The following is a 20,341-nucleotide window of genomic DNA, read 5'->3' as shown; positions in this document are numbered from 1 at the left end:
TCTCATCCATTATAGCTTTTGATACAGACCCTCTGCCCTCTCTGGAGAATGGATTAACCTGCAGAGTGGCACCAGGCTTTCAAAATGGCTGAATGGACCAGCACACACAGGTCCTGGTTACACGTCTAGGACAGATACAGAGAGCAGTGCTAGGAAGAGGGTTAAGACACAGCTAGGAGAGGGGGAGCTGAGAACCAGGGAAGCCCCCAAGTCAATCCCACTGCAGCTCCTTGTGATCTTGGGCAAGTTACTTAACCTTTCATTGCTTCAGCTACAAACTTAGATTGTGAACCATCGAGGGCCGGAAAACACCTAGTGTACCTGTGGGCTACATTTCCTTCTGTTCCCTTTTTTCCTTGGTCCATCCTGTTTTTCTTCTGTCTTACTGTATCAAAACAGCTGAAAAAGTTTTGAATTGTAATATATTTTCTATCCTGGAGGAAAAGAGCTCAGAAGCCTCACACTGTCCAAAACTGATGTAGAAGAGCTACATCCTGGTCTCCCCTCCATCCTTTACAATTCCACCTCAAACTTTGACATTGTGTTTTAGCCCCTTTATCTTTTTCTTCCACTCTGACTTTCTTGGCTGGTGTTGCTTTGGCAATTTTTCCTACCGTGTGTCCTACCTTCCCGCTCTGCTCTTCCTGAGATCCTTTGTACTTCTTGAATGCTAATGTTTTTAACATGACATTTTTAGTCACTGTCGGTGGCTGCCTAAGGACAGGAGCTAGAAAAATATCCCTACAATTATTTTTCCATCTAGTCCTGCGATGACTGACGTTTTACAGTGGTGGATGCTTCATGGTCTGTACCAGTTGGTACCAAAGTCCCCACCGAGAAGGAACTTGTGGCAGGATCCTGAGCAGGCACTGGCCAAACAGCACCAAGCCGTGTTACTTTTCATGTCCACTCAGACTAATTTAAAAGGGCAGCCTTGTGGCAATTTCCCTCTCCCTAGGCTTGGTGCCCAGGGCCCTCACCTTGCTTACCCTCCCAGCCACAACCCTCACTAGAACGGTTCAGTCTGTATCATGGTGGTGCAAAGAATGGTATGGGATTTGCGTTCCAAGACATATGAGGAGAGACTTGTTGACCTGAACATGTATACCCTGGAGGAAAGGAGAAACAGGGGTGATATGATACAGACGTTCAAATATTTGAAAGGTATTAATCCGCAAACGAACCTTTTCCGGAGATACGAAGGCGGTACAACGAGAGGACATGAAATGAGATTGAAGGGGGGCAGACTCAAAAAAGATATCAGGAAGTATTTTTTCACGGAGAGAGTGGTGGATGCTTGGAATGCCCTCCCGCGGGAGGTGGAGATGAAAACGGTAACAGAATTCAAACATGCGTGGGATATACATAAAGGAATCCTGTGCAGAAGGAATGGATCCTCAGAAGCTTAGCGAAATTGGGTGGCGGAGCCGGTGGGGGGAAGAGGGGTTGGTGGTTGGGAGGTGAAGATAGTGGTAGGCAGACTTATACGGTCTGTGCCACAGCCGGTGGTGGGAGGCAGGGCTGGTGGTTGGGAGGAGGGGATAGTGCTGGGCAGACTTATACGGTCTGTGCCAGAGCCGGTGGTTGGAAGGATGGGGATAGTGCTGGGCAGACTTATACGTCTGTGCCAGAGCCGGTGGTGGGAGGCGGGGCTGGTGGTTGGGAGGAGGGGATAGTGCTGGGCAGACTTACACAGTCTGTGCCCTGAAAAGACAGGTACAAAATCAAGGTGAGGTATACACATGAGTTCTTGTTGGGCAGACTGGATGGATCGTGCAGGTCTTTTTCTGCCGTCATCTACTATGTTACTATCCCAGTAAATTATAGTGGCTTTGTGTTTAATTCCTTCCATCATCATGGTGTGTAGCTAACCTTGGCTCCCTGCCCAGAACTCACCAAACAGCATGACTATTCTGAGCCAAAAAATACTATTACACGTTACAGTTCTTTTTCTGAAATAATTTGATTTCCAAAATGATTTTTTCTTTGTCCATTCTTCATGCGCTTAAAGGCCATTTCTTTATAGCCTTTGTCCCACAGATGACTCTTACTGATAACCTCCTCAGTTTGCTTCTTCTGCCAGGAGCCCTCGGTTCTTCCAGTACAACTGCAGCCAGCAGAGACCTTCCACTGTGCCCCCTGTAATGAAAGGACAGAGAGAAGATAAATCCCACAGCCCAAGTGAAAAAAGAAACACGCCAGTCACATGAAGAAACAGTGAGATAGGCCCATCCCCGCGTACAAACTTTAAAGCATAACACGTACTTTACCATGAAATTTTAAGTTTTGAAATGCAAAGAGTATTGTTACTACTTATAAAGTGTAAGAGAATAAACATTAAATAACAAGAAAAACTTAGGAACATAGATGCTCAGAGTCTAGTAAATGCTGTGGGTGGAGAGATACATATATATCATTTATTTTCAAAGACAATGTAGTCGTGAACAGTTATCGACAGCCTAACCAGCCTGGCTTTGTAATAATCGTCTATAGGAGACCATATCTTGTGTTTTTAAGGAGAGAGCTGAGTGAGCTGTAGTTATGGTATATTAAGACTCAATGCCACAGAAAATGGATGTTTAATTTAGTGGAGTCTTTCATTTGGAGAGGATACACATATTTTAAACTTCACACAGGGAAATTAAATGATGCCATCTGCTCCAGGATAAAAGCTGGGCACTTTGCACCAGCTGCATGGCTGTGACTCCTACAGTAGGACAGCCCGGACACAGGACAAGGGACTGCAACACTATGACAATCACTAGGCTAACCTTCAAATTAATCATAACTTTTAGAAGGTGCGAGTTATCACAATACTGCTCTGAAACGTTAATGAAAGCTGGCAATGCAGGTCTTTCCAAGCAGCAAAGTCATGGACAGTCAAAGCATAATCTGATATTATTTCACACTGCAGGGGGTGGAAATGACTAACCCAGAAACGTTCACAGTTATGGAGACAATCTGGTCTCGATTATCCGACGTAAATGGCACCAACCTGTTGTTGGGATAAGTGAAAATTCGAACAATGCGAAAAGTAATGGTAACCCCTTTAAAAAATGCGTGGAAAATGCATAAAGAACAGGCATGGAGTATCTTTAATTTAAAAAATATTATTAACACTAATCAACAATGAAAAAAATGAAAACATTGTACAGCAGGCAATTTGAGCGCAAATAGAGGAGTACACAGTACAGCAATTGTACAGCAGGCAATGTGAACAGAAACGCAGAACCAAATACAGGAAACCATAGTTCTCCAAGGACAAGCAGAATTAGTAATCCTCACAAGTGGGTGACGCCGACCCTCGTTGCCCAGTCCAGAACTTATAAGAGTATAAGTAGAACTCTGGTGGAGTGCGAGACGTGCTCCACCGCGCATGCAGATGTGTCTTCCTGTGCACTGCAAGAACGTGGTCTCAGTTCTTTTTCTACTGCGGTGAGGAGAGGGCGCGGTTTTCTATCATGTCACAAACGCTCGTCTGAAGGGCTTTTTCTGCTTTCTGTGAGTTTGTTGTCTTTATTATGTTCCCAGTTCTAGAACCCCCTTTTTTGTCTTTCCTTAGACTTTTAGTTTCTTTGCCCAGTTTAAGTTTCCTTTCTTTTTTTGTCGATACATTTGGCCTCTTTTATTTATTTATTTATTTATTGCATTTGTATCCCACGTTTTTCCCATCTCTTTGCAGGCTACAATGTGGCTACAATACATCATGGATAATGGAGATAGAGACATACATTTGGTTTTACAGAAGGAAATTCATGATATTGTTATCGCAGAGACGTTATACGACATTTCTGGGTATATCAGGAGATTTTTACATGTGTTGATCTTTCAGGCCTTGACTTCGGCTGGGATGTTTCCCTTCATTTTTTGCCGTGCCTTGCCCCTTTTTCAGGCACTCTCTCATTTAATTTAGCCGAGGACGTTTTTCCTTCCATGTCCACTAAAGTTCCCAGTGGCTTTAAGCGCTGTATCCAGTGCAATCGGACAATATCTAGGAAGGCGAAACCCCTTCTTGGGTGTCTTGGACCCGACCATTGTCCCACTAACAGTGTTCTCTGTCTTTGCATGAAGAAGAGGACCCAGATTTCAGAGTGGCTCAATGAGAGAAGATTCTGGAGCCAAGTCCGTTCCTCGCATCAAGGTCGGAGGAATCAGCATCACATTATGTTGCACCAGGAGTGTCGGTAAGCATGGCTGCTGCTAGATCCTTAGATACTGGGAGCAGTGAAGCATGGAGTGGGTCTCCACCTGCCTCAAGGCCTTCTCTGTGCAGGGCCCCTGGGACCGTCCCATTGTCTGACCCAACCCCGAGGTGATGTGTGGATTCGACATCATCTTCATCTGCACCAAAGAGCCCGTGTGACACGCTTTGGACAAAGGCCAACAAACATTGTCATCGGTTCGCCGTTGATGCATGGAGCAGGGAGCTCCCACATAGAGGCAGGTTCAGTCTCAACAGTCTCATCAGAAGGTATTGTCTGACACCGAAGAGGAGCATCATGGGATTCAGAAGAGAATCTAAGGTACTTTCTCTCCGAGTCCTATGGAATTGTCTCTGAACCCTCCCCTCCACCTGAAAGGAGAAAGTCTCCTTCCGGAGAGCCTTTCATTCCCATCTTTTGTTAAGTAAATGGCTGATGCTATTCCCTTTCTTCTGGGAGTGAAGACAGCCCAGGGCCAGATGCTCAAAGTCCTGGACTACACATCTCCTCCTAGGGAGGCTGTAACTGTCCCTCTCTATGAGGTACGCCAGGAAGTTCTCGTTAGAAACTGGGAATCCACTCTGTTGGTCCCCTTCATGCCTAAGAAATCAACACCCTATTGGATCCACAGTGCACCAATTCCATGGTGGTGGAATCTGCTTTCAAAAGAGCCGGAGTTTGATATGACTGCTGTAGTGGAGGGCAGCCACTCAAAACTCAAAAGTCCTGTGATTCAAGCATGCTGACTTTACTAAACTGGGGGAATACCTGAGAAGGAGCGTGATGGCTGAGTGGAAGGACAGTGGTCCAGGCTGAAAGAAGCGATAAATAGGGCCACAAAACTTATGTAGGGAAAGTAAATAAAAGCAAGAGAAAAAGGAACCGATATGGTTCTCCAAAGAAGTGGCTGAGAAAATAAAGGCTAAAGAGTTTGGCATTCCAGAAATACACAAAACTCCAGGAACACGGGAAGAATACCGAAGGAAACTGAAAGAAGCCAAGAGAGAGATACGTCTGGCGAAAGCGCAAGAACAAATGGGCTAAAAATGTAAGAAGGGGTGACAAAAATTTCTTCAGGTATAGTAGTGAAAGGAGAATGACTAAAAGGGAATTGTGAGACTAAAAGATACTGCGAACCGCTATGTAGATAGTGATGAAGAAAAAGCAAATTTGCTAAATAGATACTTTTGTTCTGTTTTCACAGAAGAAAATCCTGGAGCAGGACCGCGTTGGACTGGAAAAAGTACAAATGAAAATGGAGTGGATACAGCATCATTTACAGAAGAGAGTGTGTATGACAACTTGTAAAGCTAAAGGTGGTCAAAGCCATGGGACCAGACGGGATCCACCCCAGGATATTAAGGGAGCTCAGAGAGGTTCTGGCGGGTCCTCTTAAAGATTTGTTTAATAAATCCTTGGAGACAGGAGAGGTTCCGAGGGATTGGAGAACGGCGGAGATGGTCCCTCTTCACAAAAGTGGTGATAGGGAAGTAGCTGGAAACTACAGGCCAGTAAGCCTCACTTCAGTTATTGGAAAAGTAATGGAAGCGATGCTGAAGGAAAGGATAGTGAATTTCCTGGAAGCCAATAAGTTGCAAGATCCCAGACAACATGGTTTTACCAAAGGGAAATCGTGCCAAACGAATCTCATTTAGTTCTTGACAGGAGAATTGAATCAGGGACAAGCTATGGAAGTATCTACTTAGATTTCAGCAAAGCTTTTGACACGGTTCCCCACAGAAGGCTTTTAAATAAACTGGATGGGCTGAAGATAGGACCCAAAGTGGTGAACTGGATTAGGAACTGGTTGACGGACAGACGCCAGAGGGTGGTAGTGAATGGAGTTAGCTTGGAGGAGGGAAAGGTGAGTAGTGGAGGTGCCTCAAGGATCAGTGCTGGGGCCGATTCCGTTCAATATATTTGTGAGTGACATTGCCGAAGGGTTAGAAGGTAAAATTTGCGGATGATACTAAGACCTAACAGAGTGGACACCCCGGAGGGAGTGGAAAACATGAAAAGGATCTGAAGAAGCTAGAAGAAATGGTCTAAGGTTTGGCAATTAAAATTCAATGCAAGAAATGCAAAGTGATGCACTTAAGTAATAGAAATCCACGGGAGACGTATGTGTTAGGCGGCGGGAGTCTGATAGGTACGGACGGGGAGAGGGATCTTGGAGTGATAGTATCAGAGGATTTGAAGGCGACAAAACAGTGTGACAAGGCGGTGGCTGTATCTAGAAGGTTGTTGGGCTGTATAGAGAGAGGTGTGACCAGCAGAAGAAAGGGAGTGTTGATGCCCCTGTATAAGTCGTTGTGAGGCCCCATCTGGAGTATTGTGTTCAGTTTTGGAGGCCGTATCTTGCTAAGGAATGTAAAAAGAATCGAAGCAGTGCAAAGAAAAGCTACAAGAATGTATGGGATTTGCGTAACAAGACGTAGAAGAGAGACTTGCTGACCTGAACATGTATACCCTGGAGGAAAGGAGAAACAGGGGTGATATGATACAGACGTTCAAATATTTGAAAGGTATTAATCCGCAAACGAACCTTTTCCGGAGATACGAAGGCGGTAGAACGAGAGGACATGAAATGAGATTGAAGGGGGGCAGACTCAAGAAAAATGTCAGGAAGTATTTCTTTACGAAGAGAGAGGTGGATGCTTGGAATGCCCTCCCGCGGTGGGTGGTGGAGATGAAAACGGTAACGGAATTCAAACATGCGTGGGATAAACATAAAGGAATGCTGTTCAGAAGGAATGGATCCTCAGGAGCTTAACCGAGATTGGATAGCGGGGCTGGAGGTTGGGAGGCGGGGATAGTGCTGGGCAGACTTATACGGTCTGTGCCAGAGCCGGTGGTGGGAGGCGGGACTGGTGGTTGGGAGGCAGGGATAGTGCTGGGCAGACTTACAGTCTGTGCCAGAGCCGGTGGTGGGAGGCAGGGATAGTGCTGGGCAGACTTATACGGTCTGTGCCAGAGCTGGTGGTGGGAGGCAGGACTGGAGGTTGGGAGGCAGGGATAGTGCTGGGCAGACTTATACGGTCTGTGCCAGAGCCGGTGGTGGGAGGTGGGGATAGTGCTGGGCAGACTTATACGGTCTGTGCCAGAGCCGGTGGTTGGGAGGTGGGGCGGTGTTGGGAGGCGGGGATAGTGCTGGGCAGACTTATACGGTCTGTGCCCTGAAGAGCACAGGTACAAATCAAAGTAGGGTATACAGAAAAAGTAGCACACATGAGTTGTCTTGTTGGGCAGACTGGATGGACCTGCAGGTCTTTTTTCTTGCCGTCATCTACTATGTTACTATGAGTTCCAGGGACTATGCCTTAGCGCCCCCAGGTAGAGAAGCTAGAACCCTGGATTCTTTTGAGAGGAAGATGTACCAGGCTTCAATGCTCATTTCCCGGATAAGTATATAAGTACATAAGTATTGCCATACTGGGACAGACCAAAGGTCCATCAAGCCCAGCATCCTGTTTCCAACAGTGGCCAATCCAGGTTACAAGTACCTGGCAAGATCCCAAAAAAGGTACAATACTTTTTATGCTGTTTATATAGAAATAAGCAGTGGATTTTCTCCAAGTCCATTTTAATAATGGTCTATGGACTGTCATCCAAACCTTTTGTAAACCCCGCTAAGCTAACTGCATTTAATACATTCTCTGGCAACTAATTCAAGTGTTTAATTACACGTTGAGTAAAGAATAATGAGTGGAGTGGAACGGGTAGACATGATCGCTTCTTTACTCTGTTCCAAAAAGACTAGGAGGCATGCAATGAAGCTACAAAGTAGTAAATTTAAACAAATCTGAGAAAATATTTCTTCACTCAACGTGTATTAAACTGTGGAATTCATTCAGTTTGCACAGCATGGCTTAAAAAAGGTTTGGATAACTCCTAAAAGAAAAGTCCTTAAGCCATTATTAAAATGGGAGAAAATCATTGCTTACTTCTAGGATAAGCATCATAAAATGTATTGTACTGTTTTGGGATCTTGCCAGATACTTGTGACCTGGATTGGCCACTGTTGGAAACAGGATGCTGGGCTTGATGGACCTTCGCTCTGTCCCAGTATGGCAACGGTTATGTTCTTATGTGTCCTCAGGGGATGGTGTGAAAAGAACGCCCTATTAATCCCACCTCCTTGATGACCTCATATGACCAAGATGGTACTGAACTCCTTAAATCCCAGTTCCTGCATGCATTCATTAGAGGGGGGTGGGGGGCACAATTGGACCCTTTCTATCCCAGCTCCTCAATGTCCTCACTGAGGACAGTAGCAGGGCACTTGCACCCCATGCATGTCCCGGATCATGTGACATAACATACACAGAACTACCAGAGCTACGAACACTTCCTCCTCTTACCACCCTCATATGCCCTGAATCCCTGCACCTCACTTAGCAGCATGTACCCCTCCTCCTCTAGCTTCTCCCTTACCTCGCGGGGAGTACTCGCACCCCACAAATCCCTCATATTCCAGCTTCTCCAGAAGATCAAACAAGTAAGGAAAATTCAGCTCCCCAGGGCTGTCTGGCTCATCCCTGTTCGGTACCTGTGCAATCTGAATGTGACCTAAATGAGAAATGAAGATGAACGTTCTGAGGAGACACAACTGGGCCAAAACAAGGCCAATGGTCAGCTCCCCATGTCATGCTGCTACACTCCATACTCACCAATAAGTGGAAAGTAGGTCTGTATGTTCTGGGTAAGGTTACCATCCATAATCTGCCAGTGGAAAATATCCTAACGAGGAGTTAAGCAGAGCAAAGTGTTCGAGCAACAGACAACATCATTAGCTTATTAAACACAGAGCATCAGGACCAGAGACTCGGAGGCAGAGCAAAGCACAGACGGGACAGTGATAAACACTCTGGAAACACACAGGCTGAGCAGCGCACAGACAGGAGACGTAGAGGAAAAGTGTGCCAATCGGAAACGTCCTTTCAACATTGTAAGGTATCGTTAAAAATCTAGTATTTCCTCCTTATTTGCAGATCCTGCGATTCTGACCTCATGGCGATCCCTAGCTGCAACCACCCCTTCCTTTTCTGTCTCCGTAGAATAAATTTTACTATGACGATTATGCAGGTCATTGATTAATCACGTTTATATAACCTATTATAACTTAAGATCCTCTTGTATGAAATGTCTGTATCAGTATTTACCTAGAAACCACTTATAGATAATTTATGATTGGTGGTATGAACCCAACACTGCAGGGACTCACTATGTGTCTTTGTGTAAGAAATGGATACTCACCATCTGAAGTTTCAGGTTTGGACTTCCAACCTTCTGCAGAATAGCAACAGCTTCAATTGAAAGAATCCAAATGTTAGTTCAACACAGACAGGTCAGAGAAGACTGGATCACGTCCATATCCTATCCTGAGGATCAGTACCACGCCGTGCCAGGGGCTGACATTTCAACCATAATCAAAGCCCCGGCCTTGTCAGTGCATTTCACAAAAGCCAACACTTTTACAGTCCTGGCCTAGTCCCCCCCCCCCCCCCCCCCACCACAATCTATCATGTCTTATTCAGCTCTTCCTAAGCCAAGAATGCACCAAAGGTTTGTCAACGTTGAGCTGTTCTTACCCTGCTGTGGGGTGTTCAGGTAATACTGGGGATCAGTGATTCGACTATTAATTGGTTCCAGGAGTCCCATGATGTTGTCCTGCCAGAAGCAGAACAGGAGCATTGTTAACTACAGATTTCTGATCAGTGGTAAAGGATTCATATTCACGTGATTGTTTATACAATCCCGCAAATTTCTGCCCATTATAGCTGATGTATAACACTGCGCATCAGGGCAGTCTCTGTACATTGTGTAAGATGTCAAACGTGCAGCCATTTCCATGTCACATCAGTGTCCTGCTTCTAGTACTTGATGTACATAAGGACACAGCCTGCCTTTGCCAATGCAGAGAAACCATGGTGGGACCATTCATACCACACTCAGGCCCACTCTACCTGTTCTAAGACAGAAGCAGCAAACTTCAAGTTCTCCACGAAGGTAGTTTCCATCTCTTTGGCTACAGATTTCCTGTCCAGTTCTGCAGGGATGCGTCCTGCCATGATATGTATCCTGGGAAGGGATATAGACAGATTGCCGAGACATTACCAGTCACAATATGTAACCTGTGGGGCAGAGGTTATCAACCCAGTCCTTGAGATATACACAATGAATGCACATGACATAAATTTACTTATGACGAAAGCAGTTCCTGCAAATTGTTTCTGTTCTGTGTTCACAGATGAAGAGCCAGGAGTAAGATCACAGAAGACAAACAGGAATAGAAGTTTGGTAGACCTTGAATGATTTTCAGAGGACTGTTCATGAGGAACTGGCTAACTAAAGGTGGAGAAAGCGATGGGGCCAGATGGCATACATCCGAGGGTACTGAAGGAACTTAAGGAAGTTGACCTTTTCAATGCATCTCTACAGTGGTCCCGGAGGACTGGAGAAGAGCAGATGTGGTCCCTCTTCACAAAAGCAGAAGTAAGGAGGAGGTTGGGAACTACAGGCCGGCAAGTCTGACTTCTGTGGTAAGTAAATTCGTGGAAACGCTTTTAAAACAGAGAATAGTAAAGTTTTTGGAATCCAATGGATTACAGGACCCAAAGCAACATGGTTTCACTAGAGGTGGGTCTCAGCAGACAAACTTGATTAATTTCTTTTACTGGGTGACCAAAGATTGGGATCGAGGAAGCATGCTAGATATAGTGTATTTAGATTTTAGCTAAGCCTTTGACATGGTTTTGCATAGTCAACTAATACATAACTGAGTGCCCTTGATATAGACCCTAAAGTGACTGACTGGGTTAGGAAATGGTTGAATGGAAGGTGACAGAGGGTAGTAGTAAGTGGGGCTCATTCTGAGGAAAGGGACATTAGCAGAGATAGCTAACAATGATTTTAACATTTTAACTGCTGTCTGGTAACGTTTGCCTCTTTGTTGACAATACCAAACTTTGCAGTAGGGTAGATACTCTTGATGGTGTAGATAACATAAAGGAAGGGGGACTAGTTACGTTTAAAGAATGATCTAGAAGTTGGTAGCTGATTTAATATGCAGGGTCATGCATCTGAGCTGCAAAAACCCAAGAGGGGGACTACAGTATAGGAAGTGAAGAACCTTTGTGCTGGAAAGAGGAGCAGAACTAGCAAGTGATCTTGGCTGATAACGTTAAGGTGGTCAAAAAGGTAGAAAAGGCGACTGTGAAAGCTAGAAGGATGCTTGGATGATAGGGGAAAGAATGGCCAGTAGGAAAAAGGAGGTGACTCTCGAAAAACCTCATTTAGTACAGTTCTGGAGACCAAACCTTCAAATATATATAAACAGAGCTTTATCTCCCCTCTCCTGCTTTTCTTCTTATGGTTTTAAGTCTCTCCTCATATACTTTAATGAAAAAGACCACTGACCATTTTAGTAGCCGCCCTCTGGACCGACTCCATCCCGTTTATATCTTTTTGAAGGTTTGGTCTCCAGAATTGTACACAATATTCTAAATGAGGTCTCACCAGAGTCTTACATAGGGGCATCATCACCTCCTTTTTTCCTACTGGCCCTATGAACCCAAGCATCCTTCTAGCTTTTACCATCACCTTTTTTGCCTGTTTGGCCACCTTAAGATCATCACATACGATCACACCCAAGTCCCGCTCCTCTTCTGTGCAAATCCTCTGTACCATACCACTCTCTTGGAGTTTTGCATCCTGCCCTATAACATCTGAAATGAGCACAGCCTGCATTTCACTCTAGAGTGTGATGTCTGAGGTGTAGTCGCCAGGTCCAAAGGATGTCTGTAGAAAGGTTCGGGTACCTCTTGCAGTCCAGTGCTTTTGCATATGATACTGCTTGTGCCAGACCCTTCTGAAACTCCTGCTGGCGCCCCGGAACAGCTCCTAAACCCAAATCGCCCTTCTCCAAGTTGCCTGTTAAAAAGAAAAGAAATTGAGTTCAGTCAGCAGAGAAAGGCGACATCTAGTGATAGGAGTAGGATTTGCAGAGTCACCAAGAACTTGGTTGAGGAGTCAGATCAACCCATTAATAAGAAAATAACTTGGATGAGAACAAGATAAACAGACAATTAAGTTATCTCTATCTCTTTCCAGCTACTGTACAATTTTGAACCCAGTACGACACCATCACATCTGTTCAGGCAAAGATTCAGCCACTCGATGCCCTACAAGTATCCAACAGCTCTTAATTGCTGCCATGAAGAAGGGAAAAAACAGGAAAGGGAAATATGACTTGATATACTGCCTTTCTGTGGTTTTTGCAACTACATTCAAAGTGGTTTACATAGTATATACAGGAACTTATTTGTACCTGGGGCAATGAAGGGTCAAGTGACTTGCTATTCTGGCACAGAGAGGAGTGGGAATAACCGAAGACACTAATTAAAAAAGGCAAATCATTTGTGGCCCAAAATATCAAAAGCTGTACTTCAGATGCCACAAACCATCCCCTGTGCCTTCTATATACTTACCCCAAATTCTTCCCCCTTTCATCAGCATTTTAAAGCTCAGTCCCAAACTGCTGTCATCCAAAGCAAAGGGAATGTTGCCCTAACAGGAGGCAGGAAAGGGACTAGATTCTATTTCCAACAGGAACACCAATGCCTTACAAAAAAAACCAAGTAAGTAGCTCTCGCAGGATAATCAGCACCAACAGAAAGGCTGTAAAAACATTTCAAATGGTAGAGCCTGCGTACATTTACTTTAAACTGAAAGGGGCAAAGTGAGTTTGACTAACCCATAAAAAACGGAGTCACTGAACATACATCGACTAATGATGCAGGTCAACGGTAACATGCCTGCAGTTAAGCCTGTGTTCAAGCCGTGTATTATCATTTAGCACATGCGTAATGCAGAATTGTATTTATTTCTAACACAGTTTATAGACCGCTCTATCCTGTATTCTAGGCAGTTTACAAAGGTAACATCCATAATATATCTTCCGTACAAAAACAGTTACTAAAACTAACATCACCCAACAAAAGAAAAAACGAATTCCTAAGCAGTTTTCTAAACTCTCCACCTTTCTTAAGTCAATGGGCAACTCATTCAATGAACAGGAACCTTCAATATAAAAGGTTTTAAATGTAATATCTTCCAATCTAACCTGCTTTTAAGAAGGAAAAGTCAGGAATTACAGCTCCACAATCCTACTAGCAAATAGCAATCAAATTATCACTGTAATAAATGTGTCCGGGGTCAAAAATCCAGGGTAATATTTGCTGAACTGAAGGGGAAAATATCTCCGGGAGACATAAGAAAAAACAAAAGACGGACACAATTATTCAACCCCTCCCTCAACTTATCTGATGTCATCTGTCATAGGCACACATACTCTGGGTGCAAATGTCTAGGTTTTCTGACTTTGAGGAAAATGTCCTCTTTTTCTTTTATGTGCCTATGACCTACACATCCACCTACATAATGAGAGAAGCCATCTCTGGCCTATTAGTCAGTCTGGACACATGGGGGCGCTACAGAGAGAGAGAGAGAGGCATTGCTATTTCCCTGCTGGCTGAACCTGTCAAAGGCATTTTGTTTGTGCAGGCACATCTTTCAGCATATGTCATGCAAAGACTTTCAAAAGTTGTTGAGGCGATATCCGCTCTTCTACTAAGTACACTTGGACTCAGACTTAGTCAAACTCAAATCCAAAAGTTTTTGAAAAGTAGATCATTCTCTACTGTAAGTTAGTCACTGTTTCATGTGTCCTCATTAACTAAAACCCACTTACACGTTTGCTACAAATTATTTCTTCAGCAAAGGTAGCAACCATTTTTATTTTTTGTCTTTTTTCTTTGGTCCCAGAAAGATGGTAACCCTACTCCTGTGAGATGTGCTTAGGCTGAGCTTTTCTGAGTTTAAAACCTCCTTCTGCAGTTCTCTGCCCCTCCTTCTGGGTGACTTGCCCTGCCTGGCTGCTTCCCTTGTAACTACCGTGTTTCCCCGAAAATAAGACACTGTCTTATATTAATTTTTGCTCCCCAAGACCCGCTAGGTCTTATTTTCAGGGGAGGCCTTATTTTTCGGGGATACATCGGGTCCCCCCCCCCCCACCGGAGGTCGCCCCCCCACCTGAGATCGCCGGCCCCCCCCCTCGATCGCCGGCTCCCCCCGCCCTCAGTCGCTCCCGGAAATAACCTCTTAAACGCTTCCTTTCACCATTCATCTTCACACTCGCAGCAAGGCAGGCCACTCCTTCCTTCCGTGTCCCGCCCTCGCCTGACGTAAGGCAGCTCTAGTCACAGAGACGGTGGGTAGAATCCAGCCAATAGGAAGGCAGCTGTAGTCACAAAGACAGTGGGTAGGATTCAGCCAATGGGAAGGCAGCTCCAGTCACAGAGACTGCATAGGATCCAGCCAATGGGAAGACAGTGTGGGCAGAGCACTGGATGGCAGCTCCAGTCACAGAGACAGTGGGTAGGATCCACAGTAACACCGTAAGTGACAGCAGATAAAGACCTGTATGGTCCATCTAGTCTACCCAACAAGATAAACTCATTATACTTGATATGCGATAATTTATATATATACACCCGAGTTTGATTTGTCCTTGCCATTCTCAAGGCACAGAACACAGAAGTCTGCCCAGCACTCTTCTTGTACTAAATGTTCTGAAGCTAACGTCGAAGCCCCTTAAAATTTACAGTCACGATCAGGGCACAGACCGTAGAAGTCTGCCCAGCACCGGTTTTGCTTCCCAACTACCAGCGTCACCATCCAATCTCTGCAAAGACTCCGTGGATCCATTCCTTCTAAACAGGATTCCTTTGTGTTTATCCCACGCATGTTTGAATTCTATTACCTTTTTCATCTCCACCACCTCCCGGGGGAGGGCATTCCACATATCCACCACCCTGTCCGTGAAAAAATACTTCCTGACATTAGTCCTGAGTCTGCCCCCCTTCAACCTCAATTCATGTCCTCTAGTTCTACCGCCTTCCCGTCTCCGAAAAAGGTTCATTTGCGGATTAATACCTTTCAAATATTTGAACGTCTGTATCATATCACCCCTGTTTCTCCTTTCCTCCAAGGTATACATGTTCAGGTCAGCAAGACTCTCCTCGTATGGTTTGCAATGTAAATCCCATACCATTTTTGTAGCTTTTCTTTGCACCGCTTCCAGTCTTTTTACAGCCTTAGCTAGATACGGCCTCCAAAACTGAACACAATACTCCAGTGGGGCCTCACCAATGACTTGTAGAGGGGCATCAACACCTCCTTTCTTCCGCTGGTTATGCCCCTTTCTATGCAGCCTAGCATCCTTCTAGCCACGGCCGTTGCCTTGTCACATTGTTTCTTCACATTCAGATCCTCGGACACCAACACCCCAAGGTCTCTCTTCTGAGTCGAGCTTACTAATCTCTCCCCTCCTATCCAGTATCTCTCTTTGGAGTTTTTACACTTCTTGGCATTAAATTTTAACTTAATAAACTACCAAAAGCACATTTATAACAATAACCATCATAAATTTGATTTTATCATGTATATTAACAATGAGCTTTTCTTTAACAAATCAAAGTTTGAAGCTGTGAATATGTTCAAACTGTGGCATTGATACATGGCATTTCACATCCCTATACACAAAAGTACTAAATACTTCCTAGCACAACTGAGTATATATCACAATGGGGATCACCATCTGATGATGTAAAAACATTTGGATTGTATATGAAACAGTTCTTCCAAAAGTTCATAAATTCACTTTCCCAAAAGGTTAAGACCAATACCTCCCGCACCAGACCATGCGATCCACTAAGGACTAGGTCTAGAATTTTTCCTTCTCGTCGGCTCCTGTACCAGCTGCTCCATAAAGCAGTTCTTGATTTCGTCAAGGAATTTTACCTCCCTAGCACATCCTGATGTTACATTTACCCAGTCAATATCAGGGTAATTGAAATAACCCATTATTATCATGTTGCCAAGTTTGTTAGCCTCACTAATTTCCGATAACATTTCTACATCCGCCTGTTCATCTTGGCCAGGGGGATGGTAGTACACTCCTATCACTATCCTTTTCCCCATTACACATGGAATTTTCAATCCATAGGGATTCCAAGATGTGTTTTGTTTCCTGCCAACTTTTCAATCTATTTGATTCAAGGCTCTCGTTAATATACAATGCTACCCCTCCACCAATTCGATCCAACTTATCACTACAATATAATTTGTGCCCCAGTATGACAGTGTCCCACTGGTTATCCTCCTTCCACCAGGTCTCAGAGATGCCTATTATATCTAATTTTTCATTTAGTGCAATATATTCTGACTCTCCCATCTTATTTCTTAGGCTCCTGGCATTCGCATATAGACATTTCAAAGTATGTTTGTTGTTCCTGTTTACATCATGCTCAGTACTTCACAGTATTAAATTACAATATTTTGTCTGATTTTTAATTAAGGACACCTGATCTACTATGGTCTCTTTTGCAACCTCACAATCGGGATACCCTATCTTCCCTGTTTTGGTGATATCTTTGAAAGATACTTAATCCCGAACCATGCGCTTTTGAGCGACTGTCGGCCTTCCCCCCATTTCTAGTTTAAAAGCTGCTCTATCTCTTTTTTAAATGCTGATGCCAGCAGCCTGGTCCCACCCTGGTTAAGGTGGAGCCCATCCTTTCGGAATAGGATCCCCCTTCCCCAGAATGTTGCCCAGTTCCTAACAAATCTAAAACCCTCCTCCCTGCACCATCGTCTCACCCATGCATTGAGACTCCGGAGCTCTGTCTGTCTCTTGGGCCCTGCGCGTGGAACGGGTAGCACTTCAGAAAATGCTACCCTAGAGGTTCTGGATTTGAGCTTTCTACCTAAGAGCCTACATTTAGCTTCCAGAACCTCTCTCCCACATTTTCGTATGTCATTGGTACCCACATGTATCAAGACAGCCGGCTCCTCCCCAGCACTATCTAAAATCCTATCTAGGTGACGTGTGAGGTCCGCCACCTTCGCACCAGGCAGGCAATTCACCAGGTGATCCTCACATCCACCTGCCACCCAGCTATCTACATGCCTAATAATCGAATCACCCACTACAACAGCTGTCCTAACCCTTCCCACCTGGGCAGTAACTCCTGGAAGACACATCCTCGATGCAAGAGGATATTGCATTCCCTGGTGTGCTGGTCCTGTCTACAGGATTACTTCCAGCCCCACCAGGGTGATGCTGTCCTTATTTTCTAACTCCTCTTACTCTCGTACCTATCTATATGTTAACCATCTCGCTGACCTCATGTGCACCCTCCATTGCCCCAGGTACAAATAAGTACCTGTATAGTTACAAAAACCACAGAAAGGCAGTATATCCAGTCCCTTTTCTTGTTCCTTATTTCAGATTGTATATAGAATGTTGCTACTATTTGAGATTCTGTTGCTATTATTCCACCAACACACGAGAATGTAAGGAATTCCTCCATTCATGGGATCTCAAATGGCCACAAATGCAAGCAACTCATGTCAAAGGACACACACTCGACCTTATCTCACATAAACTGTCAACAGACCAAAACCTAATAATAACAGATTCCACATGGACAGAAACACCATGGACCGATCACTATAAACTAAACCTATCACTAAAATGGCGAAAGAAGGGATCATACCGCATACAAGAACACACAACCTATAGCACCAGAGGCCAATTAGACCCGGAAACGTTCTGGCTACAGATATACAATAACGAATGGACAGCACAAATGGACTCCACACACTACCTCACAGAATGGGACAATAGATGCAGACGCACACTAGACAAAATAGCGCCCATACGAACAAGAACCTCATGTAGGCATAACTCTATACCATGGTTCAACAATGAACTGAAAAAATTAAAAACACAATCCAGGAAAAAAAAAAAGATGAACACACACTCAATACATGGAAACTAACACAAAGAAAATACAAATACGCAATAAGACAAGCCAAAAGGACATACTATAAAATTAAAATAGGGCCTGACTACAAAGACACGAAGAAACTATACCAACTTGTGAATAAACTACTAGACACCACGGCGGTCACTGCAACCAACACAGACATTCCATCTGCAGACAAACTCGCTAAATACTTCAATGAAAAAATCACAAGCCCACGCAACACACTAGCCCAGGACAATACTGATATCGAAAACTTCATCAATAGTTTGGATCCAACCCCTGGAATATACGCAGCTGATCAAACTCTGCAACACAGCAAAACCAAAGCTCATAATGGACACTATTTAACCTTCCCTTCGATCCCCACTGTACCCGAAACACATGTATGTACCTTTATCCGACCCCACATCACCTTGTACTTTGTTTTCTCTACCGAACTAGGTGAACGCCTTTACGGTACTATGTAAGCCACATTGAGCCTGCAAATAGGTGGGAAAATGTGGGATATAAATGTAACAAATAAACTATTTGAGATTCTACATACATCCAGAATTGCCTTATAATACCTACGTGTCATACTAGTTTTATCATTATAATGTGAACCAAGATCCTTCTGTAAAACTAAATGTCTATTTTCTTATATATTTCCACCAATCATGATGTATTGTAAGCTACATTGAGCCTGCAAAGAGGTGGGAAAATGTGGGATACAAATGCAATAAATAAATAAATAAATGTTGCTACAATTTGAGATTCTACATGGGCTGTTGCTATTCCACTAGCAACATTCCATGTATAAGCCTGCCCTTGCAGATCAGCAACGTGGCCGCGCAGGCTTCTGTTTCTGTGAGTCTGACGCAGGACGTCAGACTCACAGAAACAGAAGCCTGTGCGGCCGCACTGGTGATCTGCAAGGGCAAGTTCTACATGGAATGTTGCTAGTGGAGGAGTAGTTAGTGCAGTGGACTTTGATCCTGGGGCACTGGGTTCAATTCCCACTGCAGCTCCTTGTGACTCTGGGCAAGTCACTTAACCCTCCATTGCCCCTGGTACAAAATAAGTATCTGAATATATGTAAACCGCTTTGAATGTAGTTGCAAAAACCACAGAAAGATGGTATTATCAGGTCTCTTTCACCTTTAAATTAGTCCCCTTCTTTTCTAACTCCTCTTAGTCTCATACCTATGTTCCATCTTTGTTTATACACTTCCCTGTCAATTAAAATGTTCCATTACCTATTGTGTTGACATTGTAAGTAGTGTACTATGTCTTACTTTGTATTCTTATTTGAATACTTTTACTGCTGTCATTGTCTATTGTGTATAGTTGACTTATTTTTTCTGTACACTACCTTGAGTGAATTCTTGCATAAACCCCTTCCTCCTTAGCTGATGAGCATCACTTCTTGAGGGGGGGGGGAATGATTAATGTCTTCCTTAACTAAGAGATGTGTTAATTAGCAATTGAAACCTACTGAACTGTCCGTGGGAGGAGGAGGAATTGAGTTTTCCCTTTTTCCCCACTTTGCTCTCTTATTCGCAGGGGCCGTTGATTAATGTTTTCCCCCCAGTGTCCTTGTAACAAAATTGTTTTGGCTAAGTAAGATGGCGGCTGCTGCTGGGGAAGTGGCTTCGGCTTTTTGACGTCATGCCGTTGTTATCCCTTCTGTTCGGGGCGGCTGATTGGTTTCCTCTCCTTACCCGCTGGGGTGTTAATGAGCGCCACCTTCAGGCCGCTGCTCTCTGCGGTCTCCCGTAATTCCTCCGCCCCACAGCTGTAGGGCCAGGCCACCTCCACCGCCCGGAACCCTGCCGCAGCCGCCAATCGGAACCGGACCCGGAGATCCTCCTCCTCCAGGAAAAGCCACGACAGGTTCGCCGAGAAGCACAAAGGAGACATAATGGCGGAGGAGGAGGAGACAGGTGTAGTTAACACCGGAAGTGGGGGAGGGACTCGCAGCAGCAGACTCCGCCCCTTCCTCGCCCGCCTCCTCCTGAAACCAGGACGGCGACAGCCTATCTAGTCCACTGTAAGAGCTGAAGCCAGTAGGCGGAGCTTGACGCCCTTTTAGTTCACCCATAACAATTACAAATAAGGGACCTTAAAAGTTTATGTTTTTTTTACTTATTTGACATCTTTTTAATTTATTTGAATGCTTCCCATATCTAGATATAAATATAATGAAATAAAAATTAAATATCACTAAAACAGCTTTAAAAAATATTGTAGCTGGTAGAAAAGTAGTTA

General features: G+C 44.3%; 1 protein-coding gene across 1 annotated transcript; it reads right to left on the bottom strand.

Moving 5' to 3' along the window:
* Positions 1-1,748: 1,748 nt before the first annotated feature.
* Positions 1,749-20,016, bottom strand: HYI (hydroxypyruvate isomerase (putative)). The gene is made up of 8 exons (XM_030206402.1): positions 19,795-20,016; positions 12,023-12,134; positions 10,169-10,283; positions 9,794-9,872; positions 9,459-9,508; positions 8,873-8,942; positions 8,637-8,771; positions 1,749-2,139 (listed from the first exon to the last, which is right to left on the bottom strand). Exons 1-8 carry the CDS (start codon positions 19,991-19,993, stop codon positions 2,063-2,065), a joined length of 837 nt encoding a protein of 278 aa, XP_030062262.1. The 5' UTR covers positions 19,994-20,016; the 3' UTR covers positions 1,749-2,062.
* Positions 20,017-20,341: the final 325 nt, after the last annotated feature.

The sequence above is a fragment of the Microcaecilia unicolor genome, chromosome 6 (assembly GCF_901765095.1).
Source record: "Microcaecilia unicolor chromosome 6, aMicUni1.1, whole genome shotgun sequence".
NCBI classification, from domain to species: domain Eukaryota; kingdom Metazoa; phylum Chordata; class Amphibia; order Gymnophiona; family Siphonopidae; genus Microcaecilia; species Microcaecilia unicolor.
This window is presented reverse-complemented; position numbering and strand designations above follow the sequence as displayed.

Coding starts and splice junctions, on each gene's coding strand:
- HYI (XM_030206402.1), bottom strand. CDS start 19,993: ATGTCTCCTTTGTGCTTCTCGGCGAACCTGTCGTGGCTTTTCCTGGAG. Junction 10,284..12,022: donor AAAGCACTGGACTGCAAGAG/GTACCCGAACCT, acceptor ATCCCTTCCCAG/GATACATATCATGGCAGGAC. Junction 8,943..9,458: donor CAAACCTGAAACTTCAGATG/GTGAGTATCCAT, acceptor ACTCCTCGTTAG/GATATTTTCCACTGGCAGAT.